Consider the following 20,754-nt stretch of genomic DNA (forward strand, 5'->3'; position numbering starts at 1 on the left):
GGAACTGAGGATGGAAATGGCTTTCATGCAAGGTTGTATGTAGATGCTCATGTCCCTTGTCCCCTGTGTCCTCAGACATACATTGGAAAATGCAGTTTTTTTTTTCTCCTCCAGATAATTATTTTAGGATTTAAGAAACTCTTTTTAAAAAAAGATGTCAAATGGTAATGTTCTGAGTACTCTCAGTAGAAGAGTTTAAAAAAAATGATCTTTAGGAAAATAGTTACAGATAGTAACCTCACAGTGTGCCATTTGATCGCTGATGTTGTTTTTATTTCATTGCAGGCAGTGGAGCTACTGCTGTGGTTCAAGCAGCCCTATGCAAACCCAGGCAAGAACGTGTAGCAATAAAACGGATCAACTTGGAAAAATGCCAGACCAGTATGGATGAATTATTAGTAAGTAACAGTGCAGGGAATACCTGCTGGTTGCTTTTTTTAACCTATGGGTATATGGAGATGGTTGGGAGAAAGGTGTTAATCTCCTATTTTGACATATGCATTTCTTGGAAAGCAGCCCCTACCACTTCTTGCTCCCCAGATTAATGAGACTGTACCTTATGATTGTGTCATATAATGAACACCTTCCTTTGCTTTGAGAAACAGTATTTTGCTCAGTTCAAGTGATCCCAAGGTGAGAATGGCCTCAGCATTGGCACTCCACTTGCTGTATCAAGGGCACACACTGTGGCATAACCTAACATGTCAGGATTACCGACTGCAGTTTTTGGATGGTGAGCTTCTGGCCCTCCATATAGAATGTGTGACACAAAGGGAAGTTGCCCCCCAAACTATTTGTTGGTCATTTTAGCTTTCATAAATTATAGCATCACACAAATTTGAGTTATTTTTTTAAAATGCTCTGTAGCTTGCATTTGGCTGATGAGAGGAGTTTGTTTTTCTTAACATGGCAATTTGTACTTATTCTAAATGAGGACCTTATATAAATAATTGGAGCTTGTCAGTGTAGATATGACTATAGTAGCAATGGTTGGTTGAAGGAACATTTGCTTTTGGCTTAGCTGACTCATTATTAAATGAACAGCTTGGCAAATGGTTATTAGTTGCCCAGCAAACTGTGAAGGGTTTGAGGGTTTAATCTCATAAATATCGTTGTTATTCTACCGGCCAATTTTCTTTTTTTCCCTTTTGGCCATTTATTTGAGGATAATAGAAAACCGCAGTGGAGGAGTTAACTGATTGGTTATCCCCACACTAATCCCAGTACAAATATTAGTCCAGTAGCTCCATACAAGCTACAAAGTATAAAGACAGTTGGCTGCAAATGAAGAAGCCTTTTGTTACAGTCTACATTGAGAATGGAATGTCATTAACAAGAGCTTTTTGTCTTTACTCAGAATATAGCTTTTATTTTAGGCTTAATTACAGTACACTATAGTATGAATTAAGTACAAGGATAAAGCTGTACTTTTCCAGATCTGTTTGGCCTTACATTTTAAATTAGGCTACACAATGCATAGATTTCGTTGGGTTTTATTGAAGCAATGGATTGCCCGCTAAAACTCAGAAGAAAACCAGGGCTACCACAATTTAATGTTAATTTTTGAAATGTGCATACGTTTAAGGCTTTTACCCGCCTTGAAATTTCAGCTGTGCTTTGCTCTTACTGAAATTCCTGCTGCATGCTACTTGTCTGTTGCTTGCTATCCTAGTGACCAGTAATATTGTGCCTTTGTCACCCAACCAGTTTTCAAGGTCTCTTTCTCTGAGTTGGAAAAGGCGTTTTATAAACTGTGGGGAGAGTTGGGTCCTGCTTCTGCCACTAAACTTGTTTTGGCTTTAGTAGAGTTACACAACAGCTCTGGGCGATTTAAAAAGAGTTGAATTGGAAGTTTTCTTCTAAGATCCCTTTAGGAATCCTGAAATTCTGTGACCATGCATAAGCGTACTTTAACATTTTTTTAAAAATTTTGGAGTACATATTTAAATGTATGTACTGTTTGGATGTATCACTCAAGAATTTGCCTATGATGCTTATGTTTTTGTTTTTGTTTTGAGACGGAGTCTCACTCTGTTGCCCAGGCTGGAGTGTAGTGGTGCGGTTTCAGCCACTGCAACCTCCGCCTCCTGGGTTCAAGTGATTCTCCTGCCTTAGCCTCCCGAGTAGCTGGGATTACAAGCATGCACCACCATGCTCGGCTAATTTTTGTATTTTTAGAAGAGACAGGGTTTTGCCATGTTGGCCAGTCTGGTCTCGAACCCCTGGCCTCAGGTGAGCCATCCACCTCGGCCTCCCAAAGTGCTGGGATTACAGATGTGAGCTACCATGCCCGGCTGATACTTGTGTTTGATTGTGGTGTTCTGTTAGAGGTCTCAGCCATTTTTTTGCCATTAGCAGAATGTTGATGGAGAATATATGTATGGCTTGTGTGTACTTGTGCCTGACAGTTCTGGAGCCTGCCTTCTGGTTTGATGGGTTGGTCTCTGGTCTCTACCAAGCCCTCAGTTGCCCATAGCCTTCACGTTTCCCTCTGCTGGCGTTTCTTCCATAGTCAGTGTCCAGTGATGGTAACTGTGTAAGTGTCTGGGTGGAGGTCAGCAGGGAGGCTGGTCATTCCGATTTCTTTCCTTTGTTTTCCTGGAACCAGTAAGCATAGCAGTGTCATTTGGAGCTACGTGTAACTTAGGTAGAGCTGTCTATCTAAAGGACTGGTGCTTTTGTGGCTTTGTGCTTTGCTTCATTCGTCTGAGGTCTTAGGATTTATGAGTTTGCTTATTAGCAGTTAATTCATTTTCTCATTCTTATTTTCTTTCCTTAATGCCCATGTTGCAATAGAATATATTTGCATTGCTTATTTTTCATTTTATATTGAGTTATTGCTTTGATCATTCCTACCCTTGAACCTTTGACCTTGTGGTGTGCTGATATATTTAGAGAGGGGGGAAATGGCTATGGTTCTTTAGGATGTAGAACTCCCAGGTCCTTTTCAAACAAAAATAAATAGAATTTACAGAGTATAGGCTGCCTGATTTTGCCCGGCTTTTATGGCCCAGTTATTGGCACATGAGATTGTGTGGAGCAGAGTTGCTGTCATCTTTTCAATGTCTAATACTGCTGTTGCTTGCAGTTTTATTATTTCAGAGGACTCACATTGTGGCAGTGTTTGGACATCCGGTATCCTAATAATCCTTTAATTCCGTGAGTGTGTATTATACACAGGTCAGTGCACTGCATCATCTCACAGACTGGCCATGTGTTAACTGGAAACCATTGTTCTTAGAAGAAACAATGGCCACTGGGATCTTTTCTTGTGACAGTGTTATGTCATAGAAGTCACAATTATCAACTATGTTTTGGCCATTGGGACATGTTTTTCTCTTGATGAAACTGTATCACCTCCTGACACCCACTCCCAGCTCAGCCCCCATCTACTACCTGTCCCGTTCCTGTCCCTACTCCCTTTGTCCCATAATAAAGTGGGATTTACACACACAGGTCAGAAGTGATGGCACACAACAGTTTTAGACCACTGGGCCTGAACTCTACTTCTTTATGTGGTAGGGGCTGTCAGTTGAGTTTCCCGTAGGTCATGGAGCTGGATCCAGGGTTTGCTGAAGAAGGAGTCAAGCGGTCATCATTTCTGAAGGGAAGTGCTAATTACGGTGTCAGCTTCTCTGTGAATGAGGAGAGGAAAAGAAGTGTTAGATGAGAACATTGGTGCTAAATAATTGATGATTCAAATTTATACTGTTGAAATGAGTACTGTAATATTCTGTAAAGTTAGTTACAGATCAAATAGGCATTCGTTTATTTATTTATTTGGTAAATACTGAGTTTCTGTATTATGCTTGAGCCCATCAAAAGGATGACTTTTGGGTGTGTATATGAGAGTACAAGGCTTTATGCCCACTAAAAATTAATTTTAGTTTAACAGCAATTAGATTAGAACACTCCCAAATTAGCTGGGCGTGGTAGCGGGCACCTATAGTCCCAGCTATTCGGGAGGCTGAGGGAGGAGAATGGTGTGAACCCAGGAGGCGGAGCTTTCAGTGAGCCGAGATCGCCCCACTGCACTCTAGCCTGGGCGACAGAGCGAGACTCCGTCTCAAAAAAAAAAAAAAAAAAAAAAAGAATACTCCCAAATAAATGTTTTTCTTGGTATGATATTAATAGCAATCAGTCTAATCCTTTTGAATTTTCATGTATGTTTTGGAGTTTGGCCTTTGACTGTATTCTGATCTCTGAAGATATAATGATCTTAGTGTTTAGTTTTCCAGGAGCCAAGGATATGTTCTGGTTTGTTCTGTATTCCTTACTGTGCCAACATAGATGCTTTGATAATTTCTGAAATTTGTTAACCCCACATTTGTGGTTAACTCCAGATTTGTCAAGCCCATTGTGGTGTAAATGACTGATTATAACTAGTTTAATGCTCTCTGGGAGATACTTAGAGTTTTGGAGCAGAACTTGTTAACACCAGAATTATCAAACCCCATTAGATGCTAGGCACTGACTTAGGTGATGGGAAAACAGAGTGGATTCCTATTATATGGGGAGACCATAGACTAGTGAATGAGTCTTTTCATTTTTGTTTTGGGTTGGTGAGATTTTTGAACTAAGGGATGTCTTTCTGGACATTTTGTCTTTATTTGCCCAGAAATGGTTTAGCAGATGACCAGTTTACTTTTCTCTAATATGTATTCCCTTGAGGGAGTTCCTGCTTTCCAATAGGAATTTAAGACTTGCTCAATGGGTCTGACCCATTGTCTTGCAGACTAGTATATTCTGTGTGAAGATGGCCTTGAGGTTTCCTGCAAAAGCTTGGTGCTCTGGTTTGTGGTCAACCTCTAAGGCTAGGGATGCTGTACTGGGCCACTCTTGACTTCCCTTAAAATCCATTACATGAGTGCTTTTTCTTGAAGTCATGTGTCTTTTCAGCCTCTGTCACCCAGTGAAAAAATGAACTCTATAAATATAACAGTCCTTTCTTCTAGTGTGACAAAATGAACTCCATAAATATAATAGTCTTTTCTTCTATTTACCCTAACCCCACTTTTTGTGATGTTCAGGTTACTCTACCTTATCCAGAGATTGATGAACATTTTGGTTCATAACCTTATTTGACTTTTTGACTTTAAATAGATGCCTTTCAATTTTTTCCTATTGCCTCAAGTTCTCATATTTCTAGTCTGCCTTTGGTACCCATTCACAGAAAATTCAGCCTCATTTGCTCATTCCTGCACATACATCAATGCCATCAAAATTGACAGTTTAATTCTCAAGGGCAGGAGAGCCATAGGAGAAATGGCCCAGGGACCAGGCAAAGCATTTGTGTCATTAAAAAAATAAAAGGAGGCCAGGCACGGGTGGCTCATGCCTGTAATCCCAGAACTTTGGGAGGCTGAGGTGGGCGGATCACCTGAGGTTGGGAGTTCAAGACCAACCTGACCAACATGGAGAAACCCCATCTCTACTAAAAATACAAAATTAGCCGGGGTGGTGGCGCATGCCTGTAATCGCAGCTACTCGGGAGGCTGACACAGGAGAATTGCTTGAACCCAGGAGGCGGAGGTTGCAGTGAGCCGAGATCATGCCATTGCACTCCAGGCTGGACAACAAGAGTGAAACTCTGTCTCAAAAAATAAATAAATAAAAAATAAAAGGAAAGAAATAGTTAAGTGATTACATTATGAAATTATGTAATGCTCATTAAAAATATGTGAACAAAGTCATTTCAAGAAAACACTGGATATAGAAAAGTAATGAATGTTGATCCTTGTGATAGAAGGAAAGGAACTCCCTGGGTCAGGGGACTTGCTTTCTTTACTTGACTCCCCTGCAGGACTGCTCATTTTGGAAAAATCAGTTTCACTACTGGTCCTTATTTGTGTGATGAGAAATTCTGGCAAAATTTTATTTTTATTACCCAAGTGCTGTGAATCTGTTTATTTAAAAGTATATTCTTTTAACAAACCCCCTTTTCAATTCACTTAAAAATACTAATTACTAGCAAATCATGCATGATAATTCAGGATAAAGTCACTTTAGCATTACGGTATGATAGCAGAAATCTACTGTAAATTCATACATTTCAGTACACAGTGTATCATTTTTTCTCCTACGAACATAATGAAAGAGTTTCTCTGTCATTCAATAGTCTTCAACTGGCATCTGCTTTTTTCTTCCTGTATCATCTTTCTCTAGGGATTTTGGTCTAGCTCACTGACAATATTTATAGATAAAATCAAGAACTTTTTCCTCAGAACAAAGCCACTGCCCTCATTTTGCTTTCTGCTGTAGTGTTGTTTTATTGTTTCTCCTTTCTCTTCATCTAGTATTCACTCCCTCCCTCCCTCTCTCCCTCCTCCCCTCCCTGCCTCACTCCCTCCCTCCTTCCCTCCCTTTCCTTAGAAAAATGAGTTAGCAGTGATTTGTGGGTTATTGGAGAATGAAGCTCCAGATATCTTCATGGCTTGATGATCATTTGAGAAGAACTGTTATCCCTAACCATTATCTGATGCAGGCTGCTCTCATCCTTTTTAAATTAAAAGATTTGGTGACCTCTGAGCAGTTCCTCTAGTCAGAAGTTTTTTTTTTTCTCTTCCTTTTAATTGAGGTTTAAGTGGGGGAGGGGGGGACTCTCAAAACCTTGTTTGCAGTGTTTTAGCAAATTTATGAAATTATGATAATACTTTTGCAAATCTTGTTTATTCTGGAAAGAAGTGATTTAAAAAATTCCATCTTTTTAAGTTGACCCTGAAACAGTATAATTTTGTATGTGTGTGTTTTCTTTATTGCATCTACAAAAGTATGTTTCCATTCTTTTTGAAGTTAAGAATTTTCTAATTAGTCATTTAATATTTCATATCCCAGCTCATTCTTCATCACATGTGGTAACAAATTGCATTTGGCTATTTGCTGTAGAGTTTTTTACATTAAGAATATAGCATTAATATGCAAGCCTACTTCACTGAATATAGTATTGTTTTGAGCATTTCAGGTTTCAATCATTAAGTTTTGTTCTGTCATCTGTCTCTTGCCACTTAGTTTTGTAATTATTTTAATATAATTTGCAGTACTATTTGGAGCATTTCAAGTCTTAGCCATTAAATTTTGTACTATTATCTGTCTATTGCAATTTAGTTTTGTAACTACTTTCATATAATTTGTTGTTTATGTTTATCCAAGTATAGTCCAAATGAGGGCAGGATTGGAAATAGAAAATTTTTGGATATTTTGAAAGCACAAAAACATTCTTAAGGAATTAGAGAATACATACTATACTCTATATGAAAACTAACATTTTTAGAGCACTAAAGTTATATTAGCTTAGGAACATGTATAATTTGATTGGAGAAAATGTTTTCTTTTTGGAACATCAAGTTTAAAAGTTATAATGTAGCCTATTCAGATACTAATTAAATATACTAGTTGAATTTACTTTTAAGTGTTTTCTACATTTGTTAGAAATAGCTCATTAAAATGTCTAACATCTCATGCTATTTTTTCAAAAAGTAAGCAAAAATTTACATTACAAAAACACTTACGTTTTGGGGCTTACATGTTTTCAGTAACAGGGACCCAGCACATACTCATTTTCAGAGTAGGAGAAAATGGGGAAAACATGCCCAGATTGAATATAATTTTAGTTACGTCTCGCTTTTTGAATATCTCACCTTTGCCATCCTCCTAGACTTCAGGAAAATGTTGCTTAGGTTGAGACAAATGCTTTAGTTCTTTCCTCTGTTATCGTCGTTCTTATTTTGGTTTGGTTATTTCCATAATTAATTAAGCTGTTGCTGAAGAAGGAGGGCTGTGGAATCCTCAGGGGGAAGGTTGAAGAGTATTAAAAGGAGTCTGTGCCACTTTTGCAGGAGGGTTGTTCCCTGGCAGAACCCCAGATGGCACACAGTATCCAGGGTGCCACAGAGGATACCACAAAAAGAAGACACATTACACCCTACGTTGTCACTGTGTGGTGGTGAACTCAAATACAGCAGCAGTGGTAAAAGTTGGCCTCCAGGTTTCCAGCAGTACAATTTGACCGACAAGAAAAGTTCTTCCAGTTTCTGTTTCTGTTTGTTTGTTTGTTTGTTTGTTTATTTATTTATTTTTTAAGAGATAGAGTCTTGCTATGTTGCCCAGGCTGCCCTCAAACTCCTGGGCTCAAGCGATCCTCGCACCTCAGCTTGTTGAGTTGCTGTGATTATAGGTGCATGCTGCCAGGCTGACCATCTATTTCTGTTTTTAATGACATCTTCAACTTGAAGTTTTTCAGTATTCCCAGTCACAATTTCATGGTCAAAAAGCGATTGTTCATACCTGAGTCTGATTCTGATTCCACTGCGGCACCCTCAGCACTTTTAGAGCCCAAAAGACATCATTATTGTTTGTTGAATAACTTTTTTAGCTAACTGTAAAAGAAAATGGCACCTTCCTATTGAGTTTTCATGTATTATTTCAATATCACTATTGTATTTTTTGCTTTCTCCCCCTTGTTTCATTTGAAAAAATAACTATACGTGTGACTTCTACATTTCCAAGCAAATTTGTTTAGTTTTTTAAGACAGTTTTTGCAGAACACCCAATTTCATGATACTATAACGAAGCAAGTAGGCCTTGGGATATTCATTCTGTTCTGTTAGCAAGTAGATGTTTGCCCATCGGGATTGCTCTGCTACTTCTGAGAGATTTTCCAGACCTCCAATTGCCCTGACACTTCACACTTCTATAACTGCTCCTCCCTAGTTTAAAAACTTCTCTACAAACACCAATTAAGGCTTTCACAAAACTTAGGCTTCCCTTTTCCTGATTTCTTAAAAATGTTTCTCTTTCTTCAGAATACCTAGTTCCCATTTGTAAACTGCCTTCCATTGGACTATACTTGGTTAAACTCAGATACCAAATCACATGAAAATAATTGTAAAGTTAAGTGGCAAAGGATATTCATTCGTTGCTTGATTTGTAAGTGGTACAAGACAAAATGTTTGACTCTTCCTTGAATAGGTTTTTCTCTGCTGGTACTTTTCTTATAAAGGAGGCAAGAGTTTGCTGTATAAATGATATATCATTTTTTACAATTAAAAAAATTCATGACTGGGCACGGTGGCTCACGCCTGTAATCCCAGCACTTTGGGAGGCTGAGGCAGGTGAATCACCTGAGGTCAGGAGTTCAAGACCAGCCTGGCCAACATGGTGAAACCCCGTCTCTACTAACAATGCAGAAATTAGGTGGTTCACACCTGTAATTCTAGCTACTTGGGAGGCTGAGGCAGGAGGATTGCTTGAACCCAGGAAGCAGAGGTTGCAGTGAGCCGAGATTGTGTCATTGCACTCTAGCCTGGGCAACGAGCAGAACTCCATCTCAAAATAAATAAATAAAAGAAATAAATAAATTCGCAATGACATATTCATGATTGAAAATGACAGTCCAGAAAAATACATTGCTCTTCTAAGAGCTTTATTAATCCTGTTCTTCCATGTCTTGGTTGACATTTGAAATCATTGAAATTTGTTTTTGGTTAAACCTGCTACTTACAGTATTTGGTTATTTGTGAATATTGGTTAGGTTACCTTTCATAATGCTGCTAAAAGAAGTGCATGCTGGAGAATGACTTTCTGAAAAGTGTTTTTATTTAACAAGATTACTCCTATACCATTTAAAGAATTTTTTTTTTTTTTTATGATACTTTAAGTTCTAGGGTACATGTGCATAACGTGCAGGTTTGTTACATGTGTATACTTGTGCCATGTTAGTGTGCTGCACCCATCCACTCGTCAGCACCCATCAATTCATCATATATATCAGGTATAACTCCCAATGCAATCCCTCCCCCCTCCCACCTCCCCATGATAGGCCCCGATGTGTGATGTTCCCCTTCCCGAGTCCAAGTGATGTCATTGTTCAGTTCCCACCTATGAGTGAGAACCTGCGGTGTCTGGTTTTCTGTTCTTGTGATAGTTTGCTAAGAATGATGGTTTCCAGCTGCATCCACGTCCCTACAAAGGACGCAAACTCATCCTTTTTTATGGCTGCATAGTATTCCATGGTGTATATGTGCCACATTTTCTTAATCCAGTCTGTCACAGATGGACATTTGGGTTGATTCCAAGTCTTTGCTATTGTGAATAGTGCCGCAATAAACATACGTGTGCATGTGTCTTTAGAGCAGCATGATTTATAATCCTTTGGGTATATACCCAGTAGTGGGATGGCTGGGTCATATGGTACATCTAGTTCTAGATCCTTGAGGAATTGCCATACTGTTTTCCATAATGGTTGAACTAGTTTACAATCCCACCAACAGTGTAAAAGTGTTCCTATTTCTCCACATCCTCTCCAGCACCTGTTGTTTCCTGACTTTTTAATGATTGCCATTCTAACTGGTGTGAGATGGTATGTCATTGTGGTTTTGATTTGCATTTCTCTGATGGCGAGTGATGATGAGCATTTTTTCATGTGTCTGTTGGCTGTATGGATGTCTTCTTTTGTGAAATGTCTGTTCATATCCTTTGCCCACTTTTTGATGGGGTTGTTTGTTTTTTTCTCGTATATTTGTTTGAGTTCTTTGTAGATTCTGGATATTAGCCCTTTGTCAGATGAGTAGATTGCAAAAATTTTCTCCCATTCTGTAAGTTGCCTGTTCACTCTGATGGTAGTTTCTTTTGCTGTGCAGAAGCTCTTTAGTTTAATGAGATCCCATTTGTCAATTTTGGCTTTTGCTGCCGTTGCTTTTGGTGTTTTAGACATGAAGTCCTTGCCCATGCCTATGTCCTGAATGGTACTACCTAGGTTTTCTTCTAGGGTTTTTATGGTATTAGGTCTAACATTTAAGTCTCTAATCCATCTTGAATTAATCTTCGTATAAGGAGTAAGGAAAGGATCCAGTTTCAGCTTTCTACTTATGGCTAGCCAATTTTCCCAGCACCATTTATTAAATAGGGAATCCTTTCCCCATTTCTTGTTTCTGTCAGGTTTGTCAAAGATCAGATGGCTGTAGATGTGTGGTATTATTTCTGAGGACTCTGTTCTGTTCCATTGGTCTATATCTCTGTTTTGGTACCAGTACTATGCTGTTTTGGTTACTGTAGACTTGTAGTATAGTTTGAAGTCAGGTAGTGTGATGCTTCCAGCTTTTTCCTTTTGACTTAGGATTGTCTTGGCAATGCGGGCTCTTTTTTGGTTCCATATGAAATGTTTTGAGGGTATTGCATACATTTTACAGACATATTTGGTCATCTCTTGCATTTGGAAGTAGATGTTTTGTTTGATAGTATTTGTACATCATATATAGATTTCCTTTGTAGATTATGTTGCAGTGGGGAAATGTGCCTGGGAGCTAGATGTTTCTCTCACCATTTCATTGAAAGAAAAATACATTTCAGCACTTAACTTGCAAGTAGGGGTTCTAAGCTTTGGCTGCACATTAGAACCACCTGGGAGCTTCTGAAAAACTTTCATTCCCAGGCTGTGTCCTAAATCAATTTACAGCAGCCTCCCTGGGGCCGGGACTCAGGCGTGGGTGGTTTGCAAAGCTCCCCAGGTGATTTCAATATGCAGCCAAGGTTGCGATCCATTGCTTTAGAATAAAGTTAGAAGTATCCCCTCAGATTTAACTGCGAACAATTTTGGAGCTTGAGTAGGTTTGATTTCTTAACTAAGTACTTGAGTAGGATATTTTGCCATCATTATCAGATAAAGAAGAATTTATTTAGGATTTACATAAGTTGTAAAATATGCAAATTTGGTTAAGTATAGTTTAATATTTTGAATTCAGAATTATTTACCTCTTCCCTTTCAGTAACAAAATCTCTTTCCTTTTAATGCTTTATGAATCTTACGGTCTGAGGAACAAAAGAAATCAGGTTTTAACTTTTTCCTAATTCTTATATCTTTAAACTTGTACTGTTTCTCTTTGTTCTGAACCCTTTACATAAGTATCTGCTTAGATGCCTTATTCCAAAAGAATTTGAGGCAGTTTACCAGGATACATGAAGTATGACAAGGTAGTATAAATTAAATACAAGGCGAATTAGGAAAACCATGGATTGGGACAATGTAGAGGTTAAAAATTCATTACCAAATGACCTATCCATGTATTACAGCAAACTCCTTGAGCCAGTGGGGCCAACAGATGTGTCATGTGACATTTCTATTGGAAAAAGTGAGGGCTGCTGCCATGGTCTGTCTCTGTGCCTTTGAGGCTTAGTCAGGAATTGGGACATTTGAAATTAGGGGGATGCTCACACACAAAGAAGAAACGGAGACATTGAACAGATTGAATTAACTTTGAACATTTGTGTTACGTGCTAGGCATTCTGCAAGGAGTTTTATACATCTCATTTCCCCTGCCTCACAATAATCTCATGTAGATGGTAGTAATCTCCTTTTACAGAAAAGGAAACAGGCTCAAAGATGTTGGATAACCTGCCTAGGTAATCAAGCCAGTAAATGGCAAAACCAAGCTTCCAAGCCAGCTGTGACATAGAGTGCAGCCCTTCTGTAGTAGATCCTGGGGGATCAGATCCTTGCTAATGACAGTTCCTGATTGGCCTCAGTACTATTTGTAGGAGGAATTCTTTTTTTTTTTTTTTTTTGTGGGGAGACGAAAGGCCATATAGCAATATGAGAAAATCTCTTATTATATTTAGTTATGGCAGGGTACAGTGGCTCACAGCTGTAATTTCAGCACCTTGGGAGACCAAGGACGAGGATTGCTTGAGCCGGGGAGCTCGAGACCAGCCTGGGCAACACAGTGAGACTCTGTCTCTACAAAAAATGTTTAAAAATTAGCTGGATGTGATAGCATGTGCCCATCACCCCTGCTACTCAGGAAGCTTGAGGTGTGAAGATTGCTGGAGCCAGGAAGGTCGAAGCTTCTGTGAGCTATGATTGTGCCATTGCACTCCAGCCTGGACAACAGAATGAGATTGTCTAAAAAAAAAAAAAAAATTAAGTTTTTGTTTCCATTTTTTTTTTTTTAGTTCTGTTATTTTTGGGGGGAAGGGGAAGTTTTTTTTTCCTCCCAACACCTCATATTTGTAGGGTAGGATACTTTAAATTTGTATTCCTCACCACACCTAGCATGTTGCACATAATGTCTGGTTTGGCAAATTTTGCAGGGCTGGCATAGCAGCAGTATGTGGGTGTCCTTCTTTGATATGTCTTTCTTGCACACAGCTCCCTGCAGAGGGGTACTGCTGTGGCTGCCACTTCAGTTCTAGCAGATGGATAGGGGATCTTCCATGCTACCCCATTTTAAGGTTGGTCTTCCCACTCTTGTGAAATTTCACTTGTGATGCATTTCGGATGGAGCTGCAGGAACAGCTCTGTCAGCCTCAGAGATTAACTACTGTGCCATGGCTTGATTTGGCGCTTGTGACATGTCTGAGTCTCATTTCCTAGTTTTCCAAGGGAGCCACTGTGTTCGATTCCTTGGCTATATTTTTGGCAAATGTTTTGCCTGGATTTCAGAGTTCTGTAATTTCTCCCAACTTTGACCTCGTGGGTTTTTTTGTTTGTTTGCTTGCGTTTCTTTTTTAAATCTCAATGCAGTTTTTACCCTTTTCTGGCCTTGTGAAATTCACACCACTTTAGTACAACAGTCTCCCTTATTTCCAGCTTTGCTTCTTACCCCTCTCCTCCAGTTAGACTCTCCTCCAGTTAGACTCAGCCAGGCAGTGCTGTCGGCCAGACCCCCTGCTGGGCACTTTTGACACTGTGGGCTTCATTGCAGTCATCTGTGTCCCTCCTCTCATATCCCCCAACCTTCCTCTCTGCCTTCTTTCAAAGCTCATTCTACTGCTTTGCCACTCAGAGTCTGGTTTCTGGGCCCACAGCATCAGCATCACATGGAAGCCTGCTAGAAATGCAGATTCTCAGGCGGCACCACAGCCCTTCCGAATGGGAATCTGCATCTTAGCAAATTGCTGAGGTGATCTGCATGCCCATCCAAATTAGGGAAGCACCACTTTAACTCATGCTCCTCCTTTGGTTTGTGACCTAATTAAGAGACTAGGATGTTAGAACCCATTCATTCAGTCGAAAGAATCAGCTAAAACATTTTTATATTTTCACATTGTTCATCTTTAGTCTATAGTTTTGTTATTTTTAGGGATAGGGACAAACAGATATGTTTGGGGATAAATGTCTTTTCCTAACCACATGAATGAGTTTAGGGCATTAGGAAAAGCTTAGATAATTTAACTGATAGATTGTTACCAAGGGAGCATTCAAATAACACCCATGATTGTTTTGAAAAGAAATGGAGGGGATAGTTTTGTGGAAAGATTTCTACTTTTCAGGCTTTTACTTTCTTCTACATGGAAATATTACTTATCCTGGGGATCAGTGATCGCACAGGTCATATCTCAGGACAGAGCGACAGGTGTTTCTCCCTAAGGCAAGTTTCTCATGTCCTTAAGCATTGATGCTCATGGAAAAGCTGCTATGCAGGACAATGGATGGTGCAGGAGTTGGGGACATGGACCCCCTAGCCAAGAAGTGAAGAGGGACGGCTCAGCTGCATGGAAGAAGAATGTGAGGTTGAGTGATCAAACTGATGCAAAGCCACTCTCGGGCCCCCTGCCCCTTCTTTTACCTGTCCTTATATTGCTCCTGTGGTTGTGTTGGTGTGGTGGTATCTGTGACCCCTCACCCCCAATTCATTTAAATTCTGGAACCTTTTAAAGTCCAGATGGTGTCTCTAAGACTCAGAGTTTTGAAGAAATATAATTTGCTAAGTTATATCTATAGGTTTTCTTTTTTTTTTTTTGAGACGGAGTCTTACTCTGTCGCCGGGGCTGGAGTGCAGTGGCCGGATCTCAGCTCGCTGCAAGCTCCGCCTCCCGGGTTCACGCCATTCTCCTGCCTCAGCCTCCCGAGTAGCTGGGACTACAGGCGCCCGCCACCTCGCCCGGCTAGTTTGTTGACGGGATTTCACAGTGTTAGCCAGGATGGTCTCGATCTCCTGACCTCGTGATCCCCCCGTCTCCGCCTCCCAAAGTGCTGGGATTACAGGCTTGAGCCACCGCGCCCGGCCATCTATAGGTTTTCTAAAGGAGTTACACACACACACACACACACACACACACACACACGCTCACTGCAAACAAAGTCAGAGAACCTGATACTCTGGGTGGGAAGTGATACTGGCCATCTAAATGCAAAGGACCAAAAAGTGGTTTTTCTAGATTGACTCAACCTTGCCTTCAATGCAAAAGAATTTCCTTTTTTATGACCGTTAGTTGTTTTGTGCATTTTGATAAAGGATTTAAAAGTTTGGAATTACAGCACTAGAAAGGCATTCACTTACATTTAGAGCACAGCTGCATTTAAGAGACATTTCTTTGAGCACTAGGCATCTGTTTAAACTGGACCCTACCTAATGCTGCAGACCTTCAATGTGGGCCATCCCCCCACTGGGCACATGCTATTGACTTGAAATAGGAGTGGCCGGGGCAGTGTTCCATTTCTCCTTCAGAAGTGTCTTATGGCATCAGAACCTAATACCGGAAACAGATGGAAACTGGACCTCAGGTTTCAGATGGTATTCAAAGGATAAGAGTTGCTGAATTGAAAAGTGTCAGATCTAGAAAACCTGTAATCAGTCCAATGGATGAGGGGAATGATGAAGGAAAAACATGGTTATATACTGAAAAGAAAATAGAAAAATTAGTAGTTTCTGCGGAGTTTATCTTTGGTTAAAAGCACTTCATTTTTATTATTTTTTTATTTTTTTGAGACAGAGTCTCACTTTGTCACACAGGCTGGAGTCCAGTGGCAGATCTCAGCTCACTGCAACCTCCACTTCCCAGGTTTGAGTGATTCTCGTGCCTCAGCTTCCTCAGTCACTGGGACTACAGGCGCACACCACCACACTCAGCTAATTTTTTGTAGAGACAGTGTTTCCTCATGTTGGCCAGGCTGGTCTTGAACTCCTGACCTCAGGTGATCCGCCTGCCTCAACCTCCCAAAGTGTTGGGATTACAGGTGTGAGCCACTGCTCCCAGTCAAAAACACTTTAAATAAACATATATATTAAGGAATGTATGTAAGTGTTACATGTTACAGAATTTTGGCCAAGTTGTTGGATATGTAGGATCTTTTTAGTAGTATGAGGATTAGGCAGTACTGGACATGCAAAGATGACAGCCCAAATTGAGATGTTCTACTTGGGTAACTTTGAGTTAATGCAAAGCTCGTTATTATTGAATATATTCATAGGATGCATAAATGTACTCTTCTTTCATCATTAATACATAATAGCAAAAATGAGTTTTCTTTGATCATTTAGGTTATTCTTGTCCTTTTTGGATAGCACCTTGAAAGTGAGTTACACTGGTCTGGTACCTTTGATTGAGAGTTACATTAGACTGAAGCTTTTATGGAGTCATCTGACAATAACTTAAAAGGACAAACTGAAATCAATATGAAACTGAATATTCCAGAAAAATGTGGTTTGTTGAAAGTTTCCATTTGTTTTATTTCCCAGCTTTGTTGTTTTATGCCTTTATATAAAACTTTTATTCTCTATAGCAGTGTTTCCAAGATGTGACCTACAAAGCATTCTTTTCCTGCTTTGTTAATAAGGATTAAACTGTGGCAGTTTATCTACTGCAGGACTTCTCAGAGCCTTTGACAGTACTAATATTCCCTGTGATTCTTTTAGAATGAGATGTAGTATCTGATGTTTCCCAAGCTTATTTTACTTCGCCTGCTGCACTCTTCCCTACCACCTCCTTTTTTTTCACTTAATGGAATATCTACTATGACAGATAGCTGGCAAATAATACTGTAGCATTTTCAAATGAATTTTCTCATTTACCATCACAGCAGTCCTGAGAAACAGAGACAGTTTTGTTGTCGTTTTCTGGATGAGGGAGGAGCTAAGATCCACCAGAGTTCAGGCTGGCACCAGGATGTAGGTGTTCTAGTAACTTACCTAGTCTTTTATCTCCCTGTCAAGCCTTCAGTTCAAGTATGAGGCTCTTAGTCCTACATGGCAGGGCTCTCTGCTGGCAGAGTTGGGGGATCATCTGGGTGATAACAGTGATCTGAAGTTCCTATGTCCAGTGGCTGGCCTACAGGGCTTTGTGGTCTCCTGTAGAGAACTTTCTAATCTGAGTTGATAATGCGGTGAGAGAGTTGGTCCTTATGTACCTTCTTTGAAGTAGTGGCTTAGGCAGCCCCTCAGGTAGGCTTTCGAGTAGGAAAGTTACCCAGGTACTCAACTGTGATTCACTTGTGTTTGCTTGCCACCTTTCACCCCATGCTACTATGTCATGTTTTGCTCTTTTTATAGAAAGAAATTCAAGCCATGAGTCAGTGCAGCCATCCCAACGTAGTGACCTATTACACCTCTTTTGTGGTCAAAGATGAACTTTGGCTGGTCATGAAATTACTAAGCGGAGGTAAGTGGATTTTGTTGTTGTTATTTGTTTGCTTGTTTTCTCTTCTTTTGTTGGAACCAGCATATTGGAGAAGACTTTAGAATGAATCCATTCTCTCTTGTGTTTGAAAGTTTGTTTGGTTTCTCATTGCCTGGAGGATAACATCCAGATTGCTTCGCATTGACCTTCAAAGCTTTTCATAATTTCAGTTAACTTCTGAGAATATGTATGTCGTCTTCTCCAGGTATGAAATGCTCGACCTTCTAGTTTGAGAGGCAGCCCCTGGAATGTATTATGTGCTCTCATGCCTTTGTCCCTGACCTGCCCTTTTTCTCAGCCTTGCATCTCTCGTTTCTTTTCCATGTTCTCAGACCTAAAAGGTCACATCCTCTCCACAGTCACCGCTTTTTTTTTTTTTTTTTTTTTATAGTTAGCCAGTCCTTTCTCCTTGAGTCCTTTCTTTTTAACATTATTCAGGTCCTTAACACATTGCAGTTTGCTGAATTATCTCAGTGCCATTTATTAGAATGTTCTGTGATGATGGAAATGTTCTGAGGTGCTGCTGTCTACTTTTCACTAATCCTATGTGACTCTTAAACACTTGACATGTGGCTGGTGTGACTGAGGGACTGAGTATTCAGTTTTAATTAACTTACATTTAAATCACCTTGTGCAGCTCCAGTATTGGACAGTGCATATTTAGATTGTGAACTTCGTGAAGATTGTCTAATGCACTTTGAATTCATTGAACTTGGCGCCCAGTAGGTGTTCACTAAATGTGGTTTCAGTTAACATGGGGAGAAATGTGTGCTGTATACTCACTTGCAGTGTTGATCAGAAGTGGCACTATTCGCATCCTATTGTTGCATTTGGGAAGGGAAAGTCACTTCCTTTCTCTAGCTTCAGATCCCTGCAGTGATGCAAGCCATTGACACTTTAATTTATAAGGTGCTTTCACATCCTGTATTTTATTTCTTTTAATCTTCTAACATCACTATCAGAGAGGGAATGATAATGATAACCGTTCCCTTTTTTGAACACTTAGACTCTGTGGCTAGATCCTGTCCAAGGCAATTTACTGACCTTACCTCATCTAATCTTGACAATATCTCTGAATGGCCTGTGTCACCATCCCTGTTTTTCAGAAATTACACCAAATCTCAAGGGAGTTTAGCAACTTGCCCAAGGTCACACACATAGTAAATGTTGGTGCTGGAATTTGTGACTCTAAAATCGGTTGACTTAAAAATTAGTATGCGGTGCTGCAAGTATTTACACTTTCGTTTTGCACGCATGGGCACTGAAGCTTAGAAAGCCCAAATGATTTCCTTGGGAACACCCAGCGTACCCACATCTCTGGTATGTTCTCTTTTGAGGGCTTCATTCCCTGTGTATCTTTCTGAGACACGAAGTATGGTTTAGGATCAGAGGAGAACATTTTGCTGTGCCTGGACAACCCGAAACTAGCATAGCAGGATTTATATGACAGAGCCCATTTTAATCTGCAGATGTCGAGGGAGGTGTCTTAATGTTTTCCTTTTTTTAAAAAGAAACTCTCTTGGATCAAGCAGAAGCCCAAAAATGAGGTGACGAAGGCATTGTAATTGGCTTGGGTCTGCTTGTGTAGGTCTCGGTGGGGAGCCCTGGAGAGCTTAGTTCTGTTCTGTTTTCAGTCTTCCTCAATCTTATTAGTCATTGTTTCCTTGAGTGCCTACTTCAGTTTTTAATTAAAAAGAAAAAAAAAGGAAAAGAAAAAGGAAGCCTGCCAGAGCTGGACTGCAGTGTTGAGTGCTGGGACTGCCCCTTCATTCAGCAGAGGGACTTGTGCTTTGCCAACAAGATGATCTTAAGCCATTCTCTTTTTGTGGGGTTCTACCAACTCTGACGAAATGAGAAATTCTGGTGACTTGAGACGCTGAATAGTCCCAAGTGCTCTGCTCAAGCTGAAGATTTAACCTTTTGCTTTTTTTTTTATTGTTATACTTTAAGTTCTAGGGTACATGTGCATAACGTGCAGGTTTGTTACATATGTATACTTGTGCCATGTTGGTGTGCTGCACCCATCAACTCGTCAGCACCCATCAATTCGTCATTTATATCAGGTATAACTCCCAATGCAATCCCTCCCTCCTCCCCCCTCCCCATGATAGACCCCAGTGTGTGATGTTCCCCTTCCCGAGTCCAAGTGATGTCATTGTTCAGTTCCCACCTATGAGTGAGAACATGTGGTGCTTTTATGAAGCTGAGAATCTTCTGTTTTCTAAGGAGGATCTGACGGAAAATTTCTTTGTCTTTTATTTAAGAGTCCAATTTAACCTCTCTGAGCTTTAGGTAAGAACAGGTTTTAAACAGGTTTCTACAGGTAAGGATGTGGGCAGACGTGGACTCTTACTCATTTTTCTTTCAGCAGGGCAGAAATGCATGCATGCCTGGTATGGTATATCCTTATACAATAAAAAGAAAATGTTTTTAGAATTATCATTTTTTAAATGACACAAACATCTAAGAGTCAACAAATAAACAGAGTTTGTTTTTTTTCTCCCCTCTGGGGAAAAATATGCATTTGTTTTCTTCTATTTCATTACATTGAATCTCTTAATGAGGGGCAGGCAGCTATATCTGATGGGGAAGCTCAATCCTCTTAGTTAATTATAAAGAGCCTAGAGCCAAATTCAGGTCCTGAGGTAAGCCGTTTGTTAATTCTTCAGAAATGTCAAACCCCCAGGTAATTTTGGCTTTTAAACTGACCCAGGGGTTTGGAATACTAATTAATATGTGTTGAAACATGAATTCACAGTGCCAAGGATACTAATCTGTATATGTGTTTGTTTACTGTAAGTGTTAGTGCCTCAAATATATCAGGTAAATGAAATAAAGATCAGCCGGGTGCAGTGGCTTATGCCTATAAGCCCAGCACTTTGGGAGACTGAGATGGGCAGATCTCTCAAGCCCAGAAGTTCAAGACCATCACGGGCAACACGGTGAAACCCCATCTCTACAAAAAATACAAAAATTAGCCAGACGTGGTGGCATGTACTTGTAGTCCCAGCTGCTTGGGAGGCTGAGGTGGGAGGATCGCTTGAGCCTGGGAAGTTGAGGCTGCAGTGAGCTGTGATTGCTGCACTGCACTCCAGCTTACATGACATAGGCAGACTCTGTCTCAAATGAAAAAAGACAAAGAAAGAGAGAAAATAAAGATCATGCAGTGTCACAGGAAGGAATCTTCTGGTTATAAGCAGAGGGCTAGAAACAACATCCTTCTTTCCCCCTCCCGACTATGATTTAGGTCCTCAGAGAGTGGGGTTTTTTCTCTCAGCAGTTCGCTTCTGCCTTTTCTCCTGGCCTCATACTCCTTTCTTTGTCAGTTCAGACTTTTTGCACCCTCTTTGGAGGGTTGCTCTT

The 20,754-nt window shown here is 40.1% G+C and overlaps 1 protein-coding gene across 3 annotated transcripts in view; it reads left to right on the plus strand.

Annotated features, from left to right (window-relative positions):
• The window catches only part of STK39 (serine/threonine kinase 39), a 302,652-nt gene that overhangs the window by 64,408 nt on the left and 217,490 nt on the right, over positions 1-20,754 (plus strand). For all 3 annotated transcript variants that reach the window (XM_033231238.1, XM_033231239.1, XM_033231241.1), the window contains exons 2-3: positions 286-398; positions 17,265-17,373. In XM_033231238.1, the coding sequence (XP_033087129.1) occupies positions 286-398; positions 17,265-17,373 (222 nt within the window). The remainder of the gene's footprint in view (positions 1-285; positions 399-17,264; positions 17,374-20,754) is intronic.

The sequence above is a fragment of the Trachypithecus francoisi genome, unplaced genomic scaffold, assembly GCF_009764315.1.
Source record: "Trachypithecus francoisi isolate TF-2019V2 unplaced genomic scaffold, Tfra_2.0 Lachesis_group13, whole genome shotgun sequence".
NCBI classification, from domain to species: domain Eukaryota; kingdom Metazoa; phylum Chordata; class Mammalia; order Primates; family Cercopithecidae; genus Trachypithecus; species Trachypithecus francoisi.